The 20,004-nt window shown below is 46.4% G+C and overlaps 3 protein-coding genes across 4 annotated transcripts; 2 read left to right on the forward strand and 1 right to left on the reverse strand.

Moving 5' to 3' along the window:
* Positions 1-3,267: 3,267 nt before the first annotated feature.
* Positions 3,268-8,348, forward strand: LOC119311843 (phytochrome C-like). Its single transcript, XM_037587556.1, has 4 exons — positions 3,268-5,956; positions 6,064-6,880; positions 7,198-7,491; positions 7,855-8,348. Exons 1-4 carry the CDS (start codon positions 3,892-3,894, stop codon positions 8,096-8,098), a joined length of 3,420 nt encoding a protein of 1,139 aa, XP_037443453.1. The 5' UTR covers positions 3,268-3,891; the 3' UTR covers positions 8,099-8,348.
* Positions 8,349-8,547: 199 nt separating this feature from the next.
* Positions 8,548-12,744, forward strand: LOC119311844 (meiotic recombination protein SPO11-1-like). Its single transcript, XM_037587557.1, has 15 exons — positions 8,548-8,716; positions 8,837-8,957; positions 9,065-9,141; positions 9,238-9,339; positions 9,447-9,520; positions 9,875-9,891; positions 10,159-10,228; positions 10,319-10,355; positions 10,753-10,800; positions 10,888-10,946; positions 11,029-11,060; positions 11,145-11,250; positions 11,456-11,576; positions 11,671-11,734; positions 12,412-12,744. The coding sequence occupies exons 1-15, from the start codon at positions 8,611-8,613 to the stop codon at positions 12,536-12,538; spliced, it is 1,161 nt and encodes a 386-aa protein (XP_037443454.1). The 5' UTR covers positions 8,548-8,610; the 3' UTR covers positions 12,539-12,744.
* A 222-nt stretch (positions 12,745-12,966) lies between these two features.
* On the reverse strand, positions 12,967-15,344 carry LOC119311845 (two pore potassium channel a-like). Of its 2 annotated transcripts, XM_037587559.1 has the most exons (4): positions 15,141-15,344; positions 14,817-14,890; positions 13,487-14,427; positions 12,967-13,391 (listed from the first exon to the last, which is right to left on the reverse strand). In XM_037587559.1, exons 3-4 carry the CDS (start codon positions 14,380-14,382, stop codon positions 13,238-13,240), a joined length of 1,050 nt encoding a protein of 349 aa, XP_037443456.1. In that variant the 5' UTR covers positions 14,383-14,427; positions 14,817-14,890; positions 15,141-15,344; the 3' UTR covers positions 12,967-13,237. The 2 variants fall into 2 exon arrangements, with proteins under 2 accessions (XP_037443456.1, XP_037443455.1); XM_037587558.1 differs by lacking the exon at positions 14,817-14,890 and having other exon boundaries at positions 15,141-15,343.
* Positions 15,345-20,004: the final 4,660 nt, after the last annotated feature.

Consider the following 20,004-nt stretch of genomic DNA (forward strand, 5'->3'; position numbering starts at 1 on the left):
TCATCCCGTCGCTCTCCATGACGAGGAGGGAGTAGTTCACCCTCGGGGCTGAGGGTATGTACTAGTAGCTATGTGTTTGATCTCTCTCTCTCTCTCTCTCTCGTGTTCTCTCTATGGCACGATCTTGATGTATCGTGAGCTTTGCTATTATAGTTGGATCTTATGATGTTTCTCCCCCTCTACTCTCTTGTGATGAATTGAGTTTCCCTCTTGAAGTTATCTTATCAGATTGAGTCTTTACTTTGAGAACACTTGATGTATGTCTTGTCGTATTTATCTGTGGTGACAATGGGATCTCACGTGCCACTTGATGTATGTTTTGGTGACCAACTTGCGGGTTCCGCCCATGAACCTATGCATAGGGGTTGGCATACGTTTTCTTGACTCTCCGGTAAAAACTTTGGGGCACTCTTTGAAGTACTTTTATGTTGGTTGGATGAATTTGAGATTGTGTGATGCATATCGTATAATCATGCCCACAGATACTTGAGGTGACAATGGAGTATCTAGGTGACATTAGGGTTTTGGTTGATTTGTGTCTTAAGGTGTTATTCTAGTACGAACTCTTGAATAGATTGATCCGAAAGAATAACTTTGAGGTGGTTTCGTACCCTACCATAATCTCTACGTTTGTTCTCAGCTATTAGTGGCTTTGGAGTGACTCTTTGTTGCATGTTGAGGGCTTGTTATATGATCTATCTATGTTATTATTGTTGAGAGAACTTGCACTAGTGAAAGTATGAACCCTAGGCCTTGTTTCCTATCATTGCAATAGCGTTTACGCTCACTTTTATCATTAGTTACCTTACTGTTTTTATATTTTCAGATTACAAAAACCTATATCTACTATCTATTTTGCACTTGTATCACCATCTCTTCGCCGAACTAGTGCACCTATACAATTTACCATTGTATTGGGTGTGTTGGGGACACAAGAGACTCTTTGCTATTTGGTTGCAGGGTTGTTTGAGAGAGACCATCTTCATCCTACGCCTCCCACGGATTGATAAACCTTAGGTCATCCACTTGAGGAAAATTTGCCACTGTCCTACAAACCTGTGCACTTGCAGACCCAACAACGTCTACAAGAAGAAGGTTGTGTAGTAGACATCATAGATCATACCTGGAGTCCCTTGAATCATAGATGAACGACCCCGCAAACCGCCCACGAACAATACATGGAACGGAAGATTGAAAGCATGACCTCTCTACGAGTTGCAAGCATACGGTCTTGATGATCCGGCAGTGCTTTGCCGTCTAAAGCTAATCGTCACTTCTACTTATGAGGATTATATGATCTAGGTCTAGCTCTAATTGATCAACTAGGACAACCTAGAACTAGACCCAGAGAACTAGAGGAGGCTCCAAAACTTGTGTATTAAAAAGGTGCCAAAGCCTCTAAGATATATAGGTTGGAGGAGGGGGAGGGGGCGCACACCGGGGGGGGGGGTGAATTCTCCCCCCTTGGCTATCCAAGAGGAGGGGGACTTCCCTTCCAATTCGGCCTCCCTCTTCCTTCCACAAGGGGCGAAGAGGCGCCACCTCTTTTGGGCCAAAGTGGCCCAAGTAGCTCTTCACCACCTGGCCTTTTAAGGATCGTTGATATTAAATTAAATATAAAAGGGTCCTAACTATTATTAAAGCCTTTTAGTATTTATTTAACATTATAGGAAACTATTTCCACCTATATATAATTTACCATTAATACCCGGTATCGCCCGATAAACCCTGAAACCTTCCGGTGACCCCGAAACGCTTCCACTTCCTCTCGAACCTATTTCAAATATTAGTGAAGCCATTTCATAAGTATTTTCTCATTACTCCCGTCCTACAAACATTCAGCAGATCATTATTACCTTAAGTTTGTGACCTTGTAGGTTCGGTAAAACATAGACATGAACAAAACCCCTTTTGTTCAATGGCCGATAGCGGAACCGTGGACATCCATATCAATCCCTATGAATACACGAATGACATTCGAGTGAACCTTTGGTTACCGTGTGCTATTCCCTTCGCTTCACGATACTTTACAAAACCCGAGGTGAGATATATCGATATCCTCTTGAATCATACACATGCTCACTATACCTGTCTCCTCGTTCCAGGTATTGTTCTTCTTTCTTGTTGACATGTTCCAGCATCCCCGTGACATAGTCACCTGTGTTTGGCCAAACGATGATGGATGACGTCACATTGAGAGGGTCCTAAGAATATATCTCCATCATCGGAGCAACAAATTCCACCCTCGAGCTGTCTAGTCCCTTGTCAAACTTTCCAATGAACATATAAGTCGTCGTTATAATCACCGTGTTACTGATGACGTTTGAGCAACCCCAAAGTTCATTATACGGTAAGAAGTGACTACGATATTCTCCTGGTCTAAGTAACTAAATCACACATTAACACTCCGTGTTATAACAATTGACTTCTGACGATATTTTCTCAAAGTACAACAAACAAGTTTGGGCCAATTCAATAAGATCATTCTCCTAACGTCATACTCTCAATGTTGTTTTAGGACTATCGTTACTCTTAACGATATCCTAAGATCCAGAAAACATGATCACCAAGAACACTTGAGCCAGACTTAGAGGCGAGACTAGAAATCATACTTTACCGTTTATCGTTCAACACGTGCATATGAGTTTTCCGTTGAACCGCATATTCAGGCTCATAGCAGTTATAGCATAGAATATAACTCGTACATAGCAGTTATAGCATATTCCACATGTGCATAGGTATGGCTCGGATTTATTCTTACAGATCATATCAAAGCGAGATGATCAATCGCTCGATCCAATCACACTCCCCATCCGTGGCAGCAGTCACCACCGTGTCCCCTTGCTGTTGCCCCGCGCGCGCTACGTGCATGCAGGCTACACCTTAAGCACAAAGAAGGGTCAACATTTTCTGACACCGACGCCCGCTTGCCACCCCATTTCTGCGCGAAACGAAAAGCACGCACGCACGCACGCCGCCTCTGCCTAATCGATCCAGGACGACGGACGGTTTCTTTATTGTAGATGGCAGTTTAGGGTGATCTTGGCTCCAAGCATCACACACCACACAGTTTTGGGAAAGGGGGACGGGGCACCCCGCGCACGATCTAGGCCGCTCGCGTCCCATCCACCGGCCGAAGATGGACGCCCTGACGGGTGCCGGTACGCCCCATCCACCGGCCGAAGATCGCAGCTGGCCGGCGTCATGGCCCCGACAAGCCAACCATTCTTCAATCAATTATTCCGATCAAGTGGCGCCATCGAAATTAGCCGAGCTCGTGCATTACCGCTGCGTCAGCTCTTGCGGGGAAGACGAGACGAGACGAGACGCGCCGGGGTGACGTCGTACGGCCTTCCTCTCTCGGTTTCCCGACGCCTCTCTTGGCTCGCTCGCTCGCCCGCCGCCTCCTCCGCCACTTCCTCCGCGCGTGAAAGCCCGCCGCGTATTCGCCTTCGCCTTCGCTCTCCGACGCCGGGCGCCGCCGCGCCGGCGGATCGAGCGGGCGGTCGGTCGGTTAATTGCGCATCGCTGTTGCTTGCTTCTCCTACCGTTTGGCGCAGGGAGGAGGAGGAGGAGCGTGGGGATAACATCGCTGTCCCACTCCCACCCGGGCTCTCTGCCCCCCTCCTGTTCCCTTCTCGCTCACTGCGTGTGCTTATCCGCGGCGGGCGAATCCAATCCCCCACTCTCCCCCGTCCTTCTCCAGAAAAGTCACGGCTTTCCCCCGCCCCCGCCCCCGCCCCGCTCTCATGATTCCCGCCGATTCCTCCGCCCATTTGCCCCTCCGGGTCGCAGAATCCCCCGCGCCACTGCCGCTGCTGACCGTCGTGCGGTAGGGGGAGGGGTAGGAGCGAGGAGCCTAGCTCGGGGGTTGTGGTGACCGGCGGCGAGATGTCGTCGTCGCGGTCCAACAACCGGCCGGCGTGCTCGCGGGGGAGCTCGGCGCGGTCCAAGCACAGCGAGCGGGTGGTGGCGCAGACGCCCGTGGACGCGCGGCTGCACGCCGAGTTCGAGGGCTCGCAGCGCCACTTCGACTACTCCTCCTCGGTCAGCGCGCTCAACCGCTCCGGGGCCAGCACCAGCTCCGCCGTCTCCGCCTACCTCCAGAACATGCAGCGGGGCCGCTACATCCAGCCCTTCGGCTGCCTGCTCGCCATCCACTCGGAGTCCTTCGCGCTGCTCGCCTACAGCGAGAACGCCGCCGAGATGCTCGACCTCACGCCGCACGCCGTGCCCACCATCGACCAGCGCGACGCGCTCGCCGTCGGCGCCGACGTGCGCACGCTCTTCCGCTCCCAGAGCGCCGTCGCGCTGCACAAGGCCGCCGTCTTCGGGGAGGTCAACCTGCTCAACCCAATCCTCGTCCACGCCAGGACCTCCGGAAAGCCCTTCTACGCCATCCTGCACCGCATCGACGTCGGCCTCGTCATCGACCTCGAGCCGGTCAACCCCGCCGACGTGCCCGTCACCGCTGCCGGCGCGCTCAAGTCGTACAAGCTCGCCGCCAAGGCCATCTCCAGGCTGCAGTCCCTGCCCAGTGGCAACCTCTCCCTGCTCTGCGATGTGCTGGTCCGGGAGGTAAGCGAGCTCACTGGCTATGACAGGGTGATGGCATACAAGTTCCACGAGGATGAGCATGGTGAGGTCATTGCCGAGTGCAGGAGGTCGGATTTGGAGCCGTATCTTGGCCTGCACTACCCGGCAACTGACATCCCGCAAGCATCCAGGTTTCTGTTTATGAAGAACAAAGTGCGGATGATATGTGATTGTGCTGCCAGTCCTGTGAAGCTCATTCAGGATGACAACCTGTCACAGCCTATCAGCCTCTGTGGCTCGACCATGAGGGCACCCCATGGTTGCCATGCCCAGTACATGGCCAACATGGGCTCCATCGCGTCGCTGGTGATGTCGATCACTATAAACGAGGACGACGATGAGGATGGAGACACTGGCAGTGACCAGCAGCCGAAAGGCAGGAAGCTGTGGGGGCTGGTGGTTTGCCATCACACAAGCCCGAGGTTCGTCCCCTTCCCGCTCAGGTATGCTTGCGAATTCCTCTTGCAAGTGTTCGGCATACAGCTCAACAAGGAGGTGGAACTTGCTTCTCAGGCAAAGGAGAGGCACATCCTCCGCACGCAGACCCTTCTATGTGATATGCTCCTCCGGGATGCTCCTGTTGGGATATTTACCCAGTCCCCCAATGTAATGGATCTGGTGAAGTGCGATGGTGCAGCATTGTGTTACCAAAACCAGATTATGGTGCTGGGATCAACACCCTCTGAAGGAGAGATAAAGAAGATTGTCGCGTGGCTGCTGGAGTGCCATGATGGCTCTACTGGGCTAAGTACGGACAGCTTACTGGAAGCAGGCTATCCTGGTGCGTCTGCGCTCGGTGAGGTTGTCTGTGGCATGGCAGCTATAAAGATCTCTTCCAAAGGTTTTATCTTCTGGTTCCGGTCGCACACGGCAAAGGAGATCAAGTGGGGTGGAGCTAAGCAAGAACCAGGTGATGCAGATGACAATGGCAGGAGGATGCATCCACGATCTTCGTTCAGGGCCTTCTTGGAGGTAGTTAAATGGAGGAGTGTTCCTTGGGAGGATGTTGAAATGGACGCAATCCATTCTCTCCAGCTAATATTGCGTGGCTCCCTGCAAGATGAAGATGCTACCGACAACAACGCAGGGTCAATTGTTGAAGCTCCATCTGATGACATCAAGAAGATACAGGGGCTACTTGAATTGAGAATTGTGACAAATGAAATGGTGCGCCTAATTGAGACAGCAACTGCTCCTATATTGGCTGTCGACATTGTTGGTAACATAAACGGATGGAATAATAAAGTTGCAGAAATTACTGGGTTACCCACCACGGAAGCCATAGGGATGCTTCTGGTAGATCTCGTGGAGGGTGATTCTGTTGAAGTGGTTAAGCAAATGTTGAACTCAGCTCTGCAAGGTTGTCACTATGTCTTGAATTTGGTCTTCTTATATGCTTTCCAGCTTAGTTATAACCTGGTTTTTTTTTGTGACACGTTGTGTTTCATTTCTCCTTTTGTATTTCAGGAACCGAAGAGCAAAATTTGGAAATCAAGCTTAAAACATTCCATCAACAGGAAAGTAAGGGCCCTGTAGTCTTGATGGTTAACGCCTGTTGTAGTCGTGACCTTTCAGAAAAAGTTGTTGGGGTTTGTTTGGTAGCACAAGATTTGACGGGGCACAAGATGATAATGGATAAGTATACCCGGATACAAGGCGACTATGTTGCAATAGTAAAGAACCCCAATGAGCTCATACCCCCTATATTTATGATTAATGATCTTGGTTCTTGCTTAGAATGGAATGAAGCTATGCAAAAGATTACTGGTATAAAGAGGGAAGATGCAATAGATAAGTTGCTGATCGGGGAGGTTTTCACTCTTCATGATTATGGATGCAGGGTAAAAGATCAAGCTACTCTAACCAAACTTACCATACTGATGAACACGGTGATCTCTGGTCAAGAACCCGAGAAGCTTGCTTTTGGTTTCTTCAACACAGATGGCAAGTACATGGAATCACTGCTGACAGCAAACAAGAGGACAGATGCTGAGGGTAAGATCACCGGTGCTCTTTGCTTTTTGCATGTGGCCAGCCCCGAGCTTCAGCATGCTCTTCAGGTGCAGAAAATGTCTGAACAAGCTGCTACACACAGCTTTAAGGAATTGACATATATTCGTCAAGAATTAAAGAACCCACTCAATGGCATGCAATTTACCCGTAAGTTGTTGGAACCATCTGACTTGACAGAGGAGCAGAGGCAACTTTTTGCATCAAATGTTCTCTGTCAAGAACAGTTGAAAAAGATTTTACATGACAATGATCTAGAAGGCATTGAACAGTGGTAAGTGCTATTTTTTCAGCATCGTCTAAAAGCTCATAAGCTATTTTTTCACTAACCCCAGTAAATTGTGTGTGTGCTGACGCAGAACTGAAACTACTAATATCTCATGCTTTTTTTCTTCTTATCAATTGCATTTAATCTATGGAGCACACATGATATGCACTACTTGGACATGAAAACTTCCACCATCAACAAAATGCTTATAGTGCTAGAAAATCAATTGACACAACAGTTTAGCATACCTTTTCCATTTACTTCTACATATGATAGGAAAATGAATAGATTAAATATTACTTAATATTTATTTGTTTTTACAGCTACATGGAGATGAACGCGGTGGAATTCAACCTTGAAGAAGCTCTGAATACGGTCCTAATGCAAGGCATGTCTCTGAGCAAAGAAAAACAAATTTCTCTTGATCGTGATTGGCCTGTAGAAGTATCATCAATGTACTTATATGGGGATAACTTAAGGCTTCAGCAAGTCCTAGCAGACTACTTGGCATGCACGCTTCAATTTACTCGGCCAGCTGAAGGGCCTATTGTACTCCAGGTCATTCCCAAGAAGGAACACATTGGTTCTGGCATGCAGATTGCTCATCTAGAATTCAGGTTAGCCCCTCCCACTTCTGTCCCTCCGCGCATGCCATAAATTGAACTAACTATATATGTATATCAGAAGAACACATAGGGAACATGAGACACTTATTTTACGTGTACAGCATAAATATTTTTGGGATGGTGACTGTGCAAGACCAGAGCCATCCCGGCCACTCAGATAAAAATTATAGTGGGCAGCTTGTAAGTGGCAGTAGTGACAGGAGGTTGCCCTTGTTCTTCTTTGATAGTGTTTAGATTGCCTGATGAGTTTTCTGGGATGCAATTTCACTTAACTGAAAGCAATCTGAAAGCGGTTTGCTGGATAGGCCGAAACTCCTTGAAAATAACAGCTGTTTAACCCATGAATCCATGCAGACTTGTCCACCCAGCACCGGGCGTCCCAGAGGCACTGATACAGGAGATGTTCCGGCACGGCCCAGGGGTATCCCGAGAAGGCCTCGGCCTGCACATAAGCCAGAAGCTGGTGAAGACGATGAGCGGCACGGTACAGTACCTCCGAGAAGCGGAGAGCTCGTCGTTCATCGTTCTGGTAGAGTTCCCGGTGGCGCAGCTCAATAGCAAGAGGTCCAGGCCTTCGACGAGCAAGAGTAACTTCTGAATCCCGGCGACGGTGCCCTCGAGATGTGAACCAGGGCCATTGATTGGGTTGCTGGAAGAGCAAGCCCTTTGGGAGAGCTTAGCTGATGTATCATATGTGTAGCTGGGAACATGGATTGTTCCCATGTTGATGGTTGAGGAGGAGCTTAGCTAGCTTAGCTGCTGTTAGGTTTTTAGTGTAATTTTAACACGGCAACTCTACGAGTGATCGATGAATAAAATTAAAATATGTGCTTGTGTTTTTTGATCAATTCTCGGGTGGTTGCAAATCCAGACGTTCAGTCTGATTTGAGATTCTTGATCTCCTCTTTTTTCAGTTACTGCAGTGCAGAGTACACTACTATTTTATTTAGGCTTGCAGAGTACACTACACTACAATTGTGAAGAGGAAAAAAAACCGTTCTAAACAGGCCTTGGAGCAGAGGAAGCTTTCACAAAGCCCATTAGACACTAGCCGTTGCTGGACCAGTTGTGGCTTGTGACGGCGCTCTCCTGCTCTCCGAGCGACCGGTCATGGCGGGGAGTGGGAAGAGGAGGCGCGCGACGGTGCTCGACGACGACGAGCGGCGGGGCCGGCGGAGGCTGGAGGAGGCGGCCCTGCTCCTCCACAAGATCAAAGGTGCAGATCCCCCTTCCCTCTCCTCGATCGACTGTAAACCCTCGTACTCCCCTTCGAATTGGGGTTGCAATCGGAGTTAACGCGGGTTCGCGCCGCCGCGCGCGTGGGCTGTCGGAGCAGGGCTGGTGGGCTGGGTGGTCGCGGAGATCAGCGCCGGCCGATCCCCTTCCCTGGCGCTCCACCGCTACCAGAACTACTGCGCCTGCGCCTCCGCCGCCGCCGCGGCGTCCCCGTCCACATGGTTTGGCTCCCTCTTCCCCACTCTCTCGCCTTCAAAATCTCTGCCGACCAAGCCTGTCAGATCCTCACCGGCGTGTGCGCGTTCGCGGGGTGCGGGCGCGCGTGCAGCGCCTGCAGCTACGACGCCCCCGTCGGCACGGACGTCCTCTCCCTCCTCCGCAAGGAATTCCACGCCTCCCGCCTCAGTACGGATTCGCGTACCCCAAACTGGCTCGGTTCTCATCGATCTCTCGTTGTTTCTGATCATGCTAATCAGTTTGGGATGCGTCGTTGATGTGCAGATGTGCTTCTCAGGGTCCTGCTCGTGGTGCAGCAGCTCCTGCAGGAGAATAAGCACTGCTCCAAGAGGGACATCTACTACATGTACCCCTCCATGTTCGTAGGTCTGTGCTGCTCTGCGGTTGCGATGCCTGATCCATCTATGCGTAGTGTGAGTTTCAGGTGTTCTGTTTCTTTGCTGTGTGAGTGACAATTACAAGTCTCACTGCAGAACAAGCGATTGTTGATCGTGCGATCAACGATATCTGCATACTCTTCAAGTGCAGCCGGCATAATCTCAACGTGGTATGTGCTACCGCTTGTCTGCCGTCTTTGCAGAAGCTTCAGTTATGTGTTTAGAAGTCATTTGTGCATTGGAGAATAAGCCTCTGGCTGTTATTTCATTATGGTGTAGTGGTGTACACAATGTGCCACACTGCCACTTGTTACTCCCTGGTTGTTCTCTGTCCTATCTGATGTAGGAGCATTTTCTTAATCTGTCTTTTGTGATGCATTATTCATTGAGGTCCTCATTTCTTCATGAATCGTCAGGAGCTGTTTTCATTAGTTCTCTCAGCAGTTCTGCTGCATTTATTTCATCGCCTTTTCACTTCGCTTTTAGTAACCATCTACAATTTCTGCTCACTTGGCTGCTTGCAGGTTCCTGTGGCAAAAGGGTATGGATTCCTATTGCGTTGTGAGTGTTTAATTTTGATAACATGTTTAATCCTTCGATGCTGTTACTTAACTAATCAGCATTTTTGTTCCTTCATCCTCCCTACCGCTTGTCCTGCTTTACTTAAAAAATGATCTGGGTGTAAACAGTGGGATGCTGCTCTTTTAGCAGAGATTTAGAGCATCACAATCTCCTATGTCCATACAATGGTCTTAGTTATTTCCGAACATTTTCCCGCTGTGTACTCGTCATGTCTTTATTGTTCCAGTTTGGTGATGGGCTGGATAAGATTTGTGGAGGGTGAAAAGAAAGTGTACTGCATAACAAACGTCAATACTGTAAGCTTCTATGATTCCATCTAATCACCCAGTATGATATGTTTCTAGTATGCATTAATTTTGCTAGCCTTTTTCCTTCTTCAAATGCAGGCTTTCCCCATTCCAGTTAGCATTGAAGCAATCAAAGGTTGTTTAACAATTTGAAAACTCATAACAATCTTTGTCTTCATAGTTTTTTATTATTTCATATCTGTTTCCTTAGGAAAAACAGTTTTATAAATCGTGATGTACACAATTAGCTTATATCTCTTAGCAAGTCAATGTTCAGTTTAAATTTGTAATAGATAGTGATTGATGTATTAGAAAGTGGGATTTCGACAAACAACCAAATTTTGGACAGCATGTGAAAGAGTAATGAGGATTCATCTTTATTTTTTGTCTCAAACAAATATGGAGAAGAGTATCCTTGTTATTCCACAAACTGTATGGCATAGGTTTGCTGTCTTGTTATATGTACACTATATTTCTTTCATATTCTCAATTACTATGCAGTAAACTTAAGCTGTCTAAGTTTTTTCTTGCAGATGTTGTTAGTGTTGCTCACTACATCCTTGTTGTTGAGAAGGAGGCAGGTGTGAGGATGAAAGGCCCCCTGTCTGCATATGATTTTTCTATTCTTTGCAGTCTTCCTACAGTTTTCTTCTGTATGCCATTTGCAGTATTCCAGCGTTTGGCCAATGACAAGTTCTGCGAAAAGAATCGCTGCATTGTTATTACAGTAACTGCTAACGCTGCATCTAGTGTTATACTGCCATTATTTTTCACATAGCATGTTTGATGGTTTTCTTCTGTTTACTCAGGGAAGAGGCTACCCAGATATTCCAACAAGAAGGCATGTGCTCTTTCATATATTTGTTTCTCTTGTATATTAGAACTGAATTGCTATTTGAAATGTACATTCCTTGTAATGTTGCAGATTCTTGCGCTACCTTGTCGAACAGCTGCACTTGCCTGCTTATTGCTTAGTGGATTCAGATCCGTATGGTTTTGATATTCTGGCCACCTATAAATTTGGTTCCATGGTAGGGCCAAAAATCTTATTTATTGAAGTCCTAATAGCATCAAAGGCAGTGTAAAATTATCAGTGCAATTTCAAATTTTTTGTTAAGCCAAGTGAAGTGTGATTTTGTACATTTATTCAAAATTTAGTCCCATTTTGTTGATATGTTTCTAGTGTTAACTGACCAACTCTTCCTGCTTCCTTGTCCAATTCTCATTCTATTTAAGCAATTGGCATATGATGCAAATATTCTGCGTGTGCCTGAGATACGATGGCTTGGGGTCTTCACATCTGACTTTGAGGAGTATTGTCTTCCAGACTGCTGTCAACTTCAATTGTCATCTGAAGGTCACTAAATTGGAGGGATATAAATTTCATTTCTACTTCTTATCTCAGAACTTGATTTGTTGTTAAATATCAAATGTGATGTATCCTGCTTCAGATAGGAGGAAGCTTGAAGGAATTCTCACCAGATGTTACTTGCACAAGGAAGCCCCAGAATGGAGGTAAAGGAACAGGAAGTTGTATTTCCTATTACGCGTATTCCAATAACTTTGTAGCTATGATGTGGGTTGCAAGAATAGTTCAAGTGCATCTAGAATTAAATAGAAGTTTTCACAATATCTTTCTTACAAAATGGCAAATGCAACAGTTAAACTCAGTGATGTAAGTGAAATCTTCTTCCAAGCACAAGGATCAATCCTATTATTTAGCCCCTGTATTCCAAGCACTTCAGGGATATGATGTGGGTTGCAAATAATAATAGTTCAAGTCCAACTCTAGAATTTGTAATTTGATTTGTTTAATCAACTAGTAGTTAAATAGAGCTTTTCATGTTTTATTCTTACAAAATGCCAAATGCAACAACAAAACTCACTGATATGAGTGAAATCGTCTTCCAGTACAATTATCAGTCTTATGAGTTTATCCCGTGTACGTAATCTGTAAGTGCTTTCAGCATCAGTTCCTTAGTTTCAAAAACTCCATATCTGCGTCACCTTGCCGACTCTAATGGCAGTAGGTGCTCCACTGTTCCAAAAGGTTTATGACTGCTTTCACCTGGTCAGTTCTAAAGTCAACGGGTTTGTGTTTAAAATTAGAATCATTTGTGTAGTTAATAGCCGGTTCTTTTTCCTGAAGATTTTTCTTCCTGAAATATTCATGACTATATAATCCTTGGCAGGTTGAAGTTGGAAGCCATGCTGGAAATGGGTGTCAAGTTTGAGATTGAAGCATTGTCAGCAAGTTCCATTTCGTTTCTGTCGCAGGAGTACATCCCCCAACAGATCAGACTAGGGAGGTACATATAGGATTGCATAGACCTGTATCTATGCAGAATTGTGCTAGGCTAAGTGTCTCCTTTTGTTTTGGTCACACCACTTGTAGTTGCTTGTCTGATCAAACAATCACCTTGGTATTCACAACAAGAATTTGACTGCAATTGGTGTATACCGTCAGTTACTGCATTGCTACTCATAATGCTTCTTGTTGTGCATAGATTAGTTTGGGTTTATTATGTTAATGTGCAAGGCAACCTGTTAGAAATGAATGCCTGAATAGGGAACTCTGGATGTCCTCTTAGTTCTACTAGGTCACCATCCCATGGAAGCAAGTTCCTATTTACCTGAGATCTTAGCCTCCACTTGCCGAGCATCATTAGATAGATTGTTGCTTGCCTTGTAATTCTGGAGCCAGAAACAACAATCCAAGAAAAAAAATGCATCTACACAGGCTACCATAGTGGAAGCTGGAAATATTTCATGGCTGGAAAATAGTTTAACAAACTTCATGTACACAGGTACGTAAGCTTAGCGAAGCATCACCAAATACTTCTTTCTTACACATGTCCAGGCGCATATGAGCATATCCATTGTGTTAAATACATGTAGGAGCTCAACAAGGTCGTATCTTTTGACACTTTACTAGATTACAGAATTAATTAACAGTGTTAATCGACCATTCAACTAAAGTATTTAAGCTGTAAGATTAAGTACAGGCCCATATGTTCGTCACTGACCGGATTGTGCCTGAGTAAGGTCATATGTGGAGAGTGTGCCGGACTGGTCAACGTCGAGTTTGTCAAACTCCTCTAGAAAAGAAGATATGTCCTCTTGGCTGATCTTCCCCAGTTCTTTGAGCTTGTACACGACAAATTCAGCAGCACTGCACATATCAAAGTTCACAAATCAACACTCATTACCTACAAAATCTTAGGATATGATGGAGGGAAGAATACTGAAAACGCATTATGTGCTTACCCCACTTTCCGATCATTATCCAGATCAGCTGCTTCAAGATCCATGGTTGTTACTCTCCGTGTGAGAACCCATTTGGCCAGCATCTTTTGCCGTCGCTCGGTGTAGATCTCGGCGAGGTACATGAAGAAGAGCGCCAGAATTATGGTGCTTGTAATTATCCAAAACACCGCGAAAGTGCGCCCCAGTTGGGACGAGAAGCTTTTATCCCCATAACCCAAGGTAGTGATTGTGGCACAGACACAATAAAAGGAGTCAACAAGGCTCAGCTTCTCAACCTTCCAGAGAAAAACAGTCCCCACAACAATGGCCGTCACAAGAAGCAGAGCGGCCGTGTAGAACTTGTACTTTGTCTTGTTTGTCTCAATTTGTCTGAGCATTCTGGCCTCGCCACACTTCATATTCATGTGCAGTGCCTTGAAGAACAACACCTCCTGCTTCTCGACGAGATAGTCTGCCGACTTGCTCACGAAGAGAGCAATAATCGCCATGCCGGTGAAGACGAAAACACAAGCGAGCAGCTTTGTCGTGTCGCTGTTAGGAACAAGGTCTCCATAGCCCACCGATGTCATCGTGACAATGCAGAAGTACAGTGCGTCGAGCACTCTGTTGGTTCTCTTGCCAGATAACTGATCCATGACAAGGTAAAAGACTACGACGCCAACTAGCAGGTAGAGAAATAGGAGGAACCCTACTAGTCTGAAGCTGGGCCGTACCACGCTGAACAACTCCTTGGCTGGAAGCGACGAGCCATTTTCTTGTGGTTTTTCATCGGTCTCTGATCTGGGAGCCGACCTGCATCTTCGGAACCGCTTGGCTCCTTGCGACGGCTTTCTTTGGAGCACATTGGCATCGGGGTTCTCAGGTAGCAATGCTCGCTGAATGCTGTTGTCAGACATTGGCTTATGCTGGATTTGTTGTGAATTGCCGTCGCAATTGAAGCCCTATGATTCAGAGAATGGCACATGTTAGAGTATGGTTTTACAGATATGCGAGGAAGAAGTTTAGAAGCTCATTAAATATCAGGTAAAAAATAAGGCAAGACGGTGGATATGCACTGAATTGCATGAACCACCGAGAAACTCTATTCCTCTCAGCTTGTGTGAATTATACGTGTCCTAGCTGACACAAGAATTTCCTATCACCATCAGTTTAAGCATTAAATTATTGGACTGCAGGTCAAAGAGAGGCAGGCAAAATAAGTTTGGTCAAAAATAAGGGCCAATTCCTTGGCTGTTATCTTGAATTCCTGATCTTTTTGACTTTCTGGGCCTCTAGGCACAGGAATTTTCCTCTTATCTTATCTAGGAGTACAGTATAGAAAACAAGTTACCTACTCTGTCGCTTTCTTTCTGGACAAAGTCGCACTGCTACTGGTTCAGATCGGATCTCTACTGCTAGCTTAATCTGCAACCCAAGGGATGAAACTGAGAGCCAAATGCTGGAAACCAACCTTGGGTTGAGATGGATTGTAAAAGAGGAGAGTAGGACGAGCAGGGGAAGCATTCCACTCTGCTACTAGCATACAGCAGGGCCATCTGCTTCTACTTGTGATGCAGCTACAGAATTCGGAAGGCAATTCTGGCAGCTCCGGCCAATCGCACGAAGCAAGCAGAGAACGGAGCACGGTTGAGAAGACGCAGAGATCATCCCTTACCTCCCTCCGGCTCCGGCCGACGGAAGCTGGGCGGAGCTTTTCTGGGTTTGAGGGCGCCTTCTTCCTTTTCTCCTTCCCTCGAGCTCTCCTGCTCTGCTCAGCTGATCTCCTCCCTCTCCGCGTTGCCTCCCTTTTTGTCGGCCCGAGCTGAGGGGCGGAGATGGAGACGCACGCACGCGCCACGCCGGATCTATCTCTACGTGTTGGTGCCGCGTGGGTTGAGCTGTGGAGGTCGCCCTGTTTTGACGTGGCCGGCCCCACCCTGCCGGCGCAAGTTGGAACCCTTCGCCTCGCCGTTTTTGACCTTCCGGCTCCGGAGGGGGCGCGAATCGACGTGGCGGGCTCAGGTCGGTTGGCCGCACCGCCGGTGCACGCAGGCAAAGTCCAGCAGGGCTGCTGCTCCCGTTCTCAGATCAAGATCCAACGAAAACACGAGCGTCGAGCGGTGGTGTCGCCGCAGGGTGATCCGAGCTCGGGTTGTGTCGCCGCCGCCGCGGCGGATCAGGCGATCTTTTTTTTTTCTATTCAAGTACGTAGTAGAAAAATGTGTCGGCAGGCGTGTTAGCTGAATGAAATGCAACTGCGCAAGGAGGTGGTGCGGGCGTACGGCACGAACTAGAGAATCGGGATAACGTAGGGCCCAAATGTCACTCTCTCCTCGTGCCTTACCTGAAAGCTCCAACCTCCGCCATCAAGAACGATGTCCCTAGCTTGCTTTGCGATGTGGCGTGGGTAAGCATTTAAAGATGCCAATGGGTTGGGTTTTGCTATGGGCTGTGTGGTCTTCGCCGCATGTGTCGTCGCCCTTTGGCAAAGCTCGGAATGACAGGATCTTCAACGCCAAGATATGGTCAACAGGAGCACTTAGCGAGCATACGGCGCAATTTTTGCTGCTATGGAGCAACCCTGCAAGACGACATCAAGATAGAGTATTGCTGAAAGTGTGGGCGCCGGGATTTTTTGTTGTTGACGAAAAGCAATGAGCGTTGCATTTCATTCATATGGAGTTACAGCTAGTTCATCTTCGCCAAGGAAATGAAAGACAACAACAAACAACAAAAGCAGTAGCAGCAACTCAGCTTCAAAGATCATGTTGGTTCAAGCAACCGGAGTAGGTCTTCGACATCCATCGCCATCTAACCAAGCAAGATGACACATTTAGCATTGGTCGTCTGGTTGCCACGCGACAACACCCCTCAAAAAGAGAGTTGGTTGTCGCATGGAAATGAAGTGATCTGAGGAGGATCGAACTCGCTAACCCCGCGCTTCAGATGAACACCTCAACCAAACCTCCACTTCATCGAGCACCACGACCACCTACACCTATCATTGGTCCATCCGGGTGGTAAGAAGCTCTTGGAACGATGCCACAAGAGGTGCGACGCATGTCGCCATCATCGTTTGATCCCAAGGGAATCTAGGGTTTCCCCCAAAACTTTCTCGTGCAGTGGAGTGAGCAGAAAGCGTCAACAACGCCTTCCATAAGGATGCGGAGCCCACATGTGTCACCCTCGCCTGCCCCGACCCATGATGGGGCAGCAAGGCCTTCACCCGACGATGCACCGCCCACTCACCTGCCCCAGCCAGACCACCACCGCAACCACACGCCTGACGACTGCCGGCCCCACGCGCCAACTTTGCCGCAGCCACCTTCCGATCTGGGCGCCAGAACCCAGATCTCCATAGTCACCACCAGCCCCGTACTCGGTAACCACCGGCCCCATGCATCCGACGGTCATCATAGCCACCAACAGATCTGGACGTCGGGCCCCTGATCTGTCACGCACCGCCCCCCGGAGCCCTTCATGTTGGAAATATACCCTAGAGGCAATACTATTGTATTATTGTATTTCCATATTCATAATTAAGAGTTTATATTCTATGATATAACTGCTATGATCCTGGAATGTGTGATTCAGTGGAAAACTCATATGCACGTGTGGAATGATAAACGGCAAAATAATATTCCTAGTCTCGCCTCTAACATTGGCTCAAATGTTGTCGGTGATCATGTTTTTCGGATCTTAGGACATCGTCAAGTGTAACGATAGTCCTAAAACAACATTGAGAGTATGATGTTAGAAAAACGATCATATTGAATCTACTCAAATTTGTTTGTTATACTTTGAGATAATATCGCCTGAAATCAATTGTTATAACACAGATTGTTAATGTGTGTTTTAGTTCCTTAGACCATGAGAGTATCATAGTCACGTCTTACCATACGGTTGACTGTGGGGTTGCTTAAACGTCATCTATAACACGGTGATTATAACAACAACTTATAGGTTCATCAGAAAGTTTGACAAGGGACTAGATAGCTCGAGAGTGGAATTTGCTCCTCCGACGATGGGGATATATTCTTACGGCCCTCTTGTTGTGACATCATCCATCATCATCTAGCCAGACATAGGTGACTATGTCACGGGGATGCCGGAACATGTCAACGAGAAAGAAGAACAAAACCGGTAACGAGGTATAGTGAGCATGTGTATGACTCAAGAGGATACCGATACATCTCACCTCAGTTTTCGTAAAGTATCGCGAAGCAAAGGGAATAGCACATGACAACCAAAGGTTCACTCGAATGTCATTCGTGTAATCATAAGGATCGTTGTGGACGTCCACGGTTCCTCTATCGGTCATTGAACAAACGGGTTTTGTTCATGCCTATGATTTACCGAACCTACAGGGTCACAAGCTTAAGGTAATCACAATCTGCTGAGTGTTAGTAGGACGGGAGTAATGATAAAATATTTGTGAAATAGTTTCTTAATATTCGAAATAGTTTCTAGAGGAACTGAAAGCGTTCCGGGGTCACCAAAAGGGTCTCCGAGTTTATCGGGCAATACCAGGTATTACCGATAAATAATATATAGGTGGAAAATGTTTCCAAAGATGTTAAATTAATAATAAAAGGCTTTAACAATAGTTAGGAGGCTTTTATATTTAATCAAATATCAATGGGCCTTAAATGGCCAAGATGTGGAAGGAGTATTGGGCCAAGTACCTCAGAAGGACAAAGGACATGCTCCTTGTCTATAAGGATATGAAGAGCCCGTTGTAAATGGTTACACAAACACCAGCTTCATACTGATATAAGTGATTATCGGGCTATATTAGGATATTTGTTTGGAATAGTTTTCAAACATGAACACTATTCTGGATTTTATAGCGAAAGAAGAATAAATTGAAAAGCTTCAGATACTTCAAAGGAGGATGTCTGGATCAAGAGGTCTCTTGATATAGTTGGTGTGATTCTATGTGCAATGAAACCAATGACATTGTATTGTGAATAGTAGTGCCATTGATCAAAGAAAGATGAATCTAGATCCCATGTATAGATCAGACATAACAAAGTGCAATGTTTACACGCATTTGAATAAGTCAGACCCGATGACAAAGGCTCTACCACAAGCATAGCATGAGCAACACCTGATAGCCATAGGTGTTAGAGAAACTATGCAAACAGGAAACTGACTCTAGTGCAAGTGTCACACTGTTAGAAATATGCCCTAAAGGCACTAATATTATATTATTATATTTGTTCATAATTAAGAGTTTCTATTTTATGCTATAACTGCCATGATCCTGGAATGTGCGATTCAGTGGAAAACTCGTATGCATGTGTGGAATGATAATCGGCAAAAATAAGATTACTAGTCTCGCCTCTAAGACTGGCTCAAATGTTGTTGGCGATCATGTTTTCTGGATCTTAGGATATCGTTAAGTGTAAGGATAGTGCTAAAGTATCATTGAGAGTATGACGTTAGAAGAACGATCATATTGAATCGACCCAAACTTGTTTGTTATACTTTGAGATAATATCATCTGAAATCAACTGTTATAACACAGAGTGTTAACGTGTGTTTTAGTTCGTTAGACCATGAGAGTATCATGGTCAATTTTTACTGTACAGTGTACTTTGAGGTTGCTCAAACGTCATCTATAACACGGTAATCACAACGACAACTTACAGGTTCATCGGAAAGTTTGACAAAGGACTAGATAGCTTGAGAGTGGAATTTACTCCTCCAACGACGGGGAGATATTCTTAGGGCCCTCTCGGTGTGACAACATCCATCATCGTCTGGCCAGACACATGTGCCTATGTCACGAGGATGCTAGAACATGTCAACGAGAAAGAAGAACAAAACCGGCAACGAGGAGACTAGTATAGTAAGCATGTGTATGACTCAAGAGGATACCGATCCATCTCACCTCAGGTTTTGTGAAGTATGGCGAAGCAAAGATAATAGCATATGAAAACCAAAGGTTCACTCGAATGTCATTTGTGTAATCATAGGGACCGACATGGACGTCACGGTTCTGTTATCGGTCATTGAACAAAGGGTTTTTGTTCATGTCTATGATTTATCAAACATACAGGGTCACAAGCTTAAGGTAATCACGATCGGCTGAGTGTTAGTAGGATGGGAGTAACGAGGAAATATTTGTGAAATAGTTTCGTTGATATTCGAAATAGTTTCGAGAGGAACCGAAAGTGTTTCAGGGTCACCGAAAGGGTTTTGGAGTTGTCGGGCAATACCGGGTATTAACAATAAGTAATATATAGGTGAAAAATGTTTTTGGAGATGTTAAATTAATGATAAAAGTATATAATAATAGTTAGGAGACTTTTATATTTAATTAAATATCAACGGGCCTTAAAAGACAAAGAGGTGGAAGGAGTATTGGGCTACAAGGGCCCAATAGTGGTGGCGCCCCCGTCGATGGAGGAGTCCCCCTTCCCTTGGAGAGGGAGGCCGAATTGGTGGAGGAGTCCCCCTCCCCTTGGCCTGCCAAGGGAGGGGGACTTTCACTCCCCTTGTGGCGTCCCCTCCTCCTCCTCCTCCAATATATA

This window comes from Triticum dicoccoides, chromosome 5B (genome assembly GCF_002162155.2).
Source record: "Triticum dicoccoides isolate Atlit2015 ecotype Zavitan chromosome 5B, WEW_v2.0, whole genome shotgun sequence".
Taxonomy (NCBI): Eukaryota; Viridiplantae; Streptophyta; class Magnoliopsida; order Poales; family Poaceae; genus Triticum; species Triticum dicoccoides.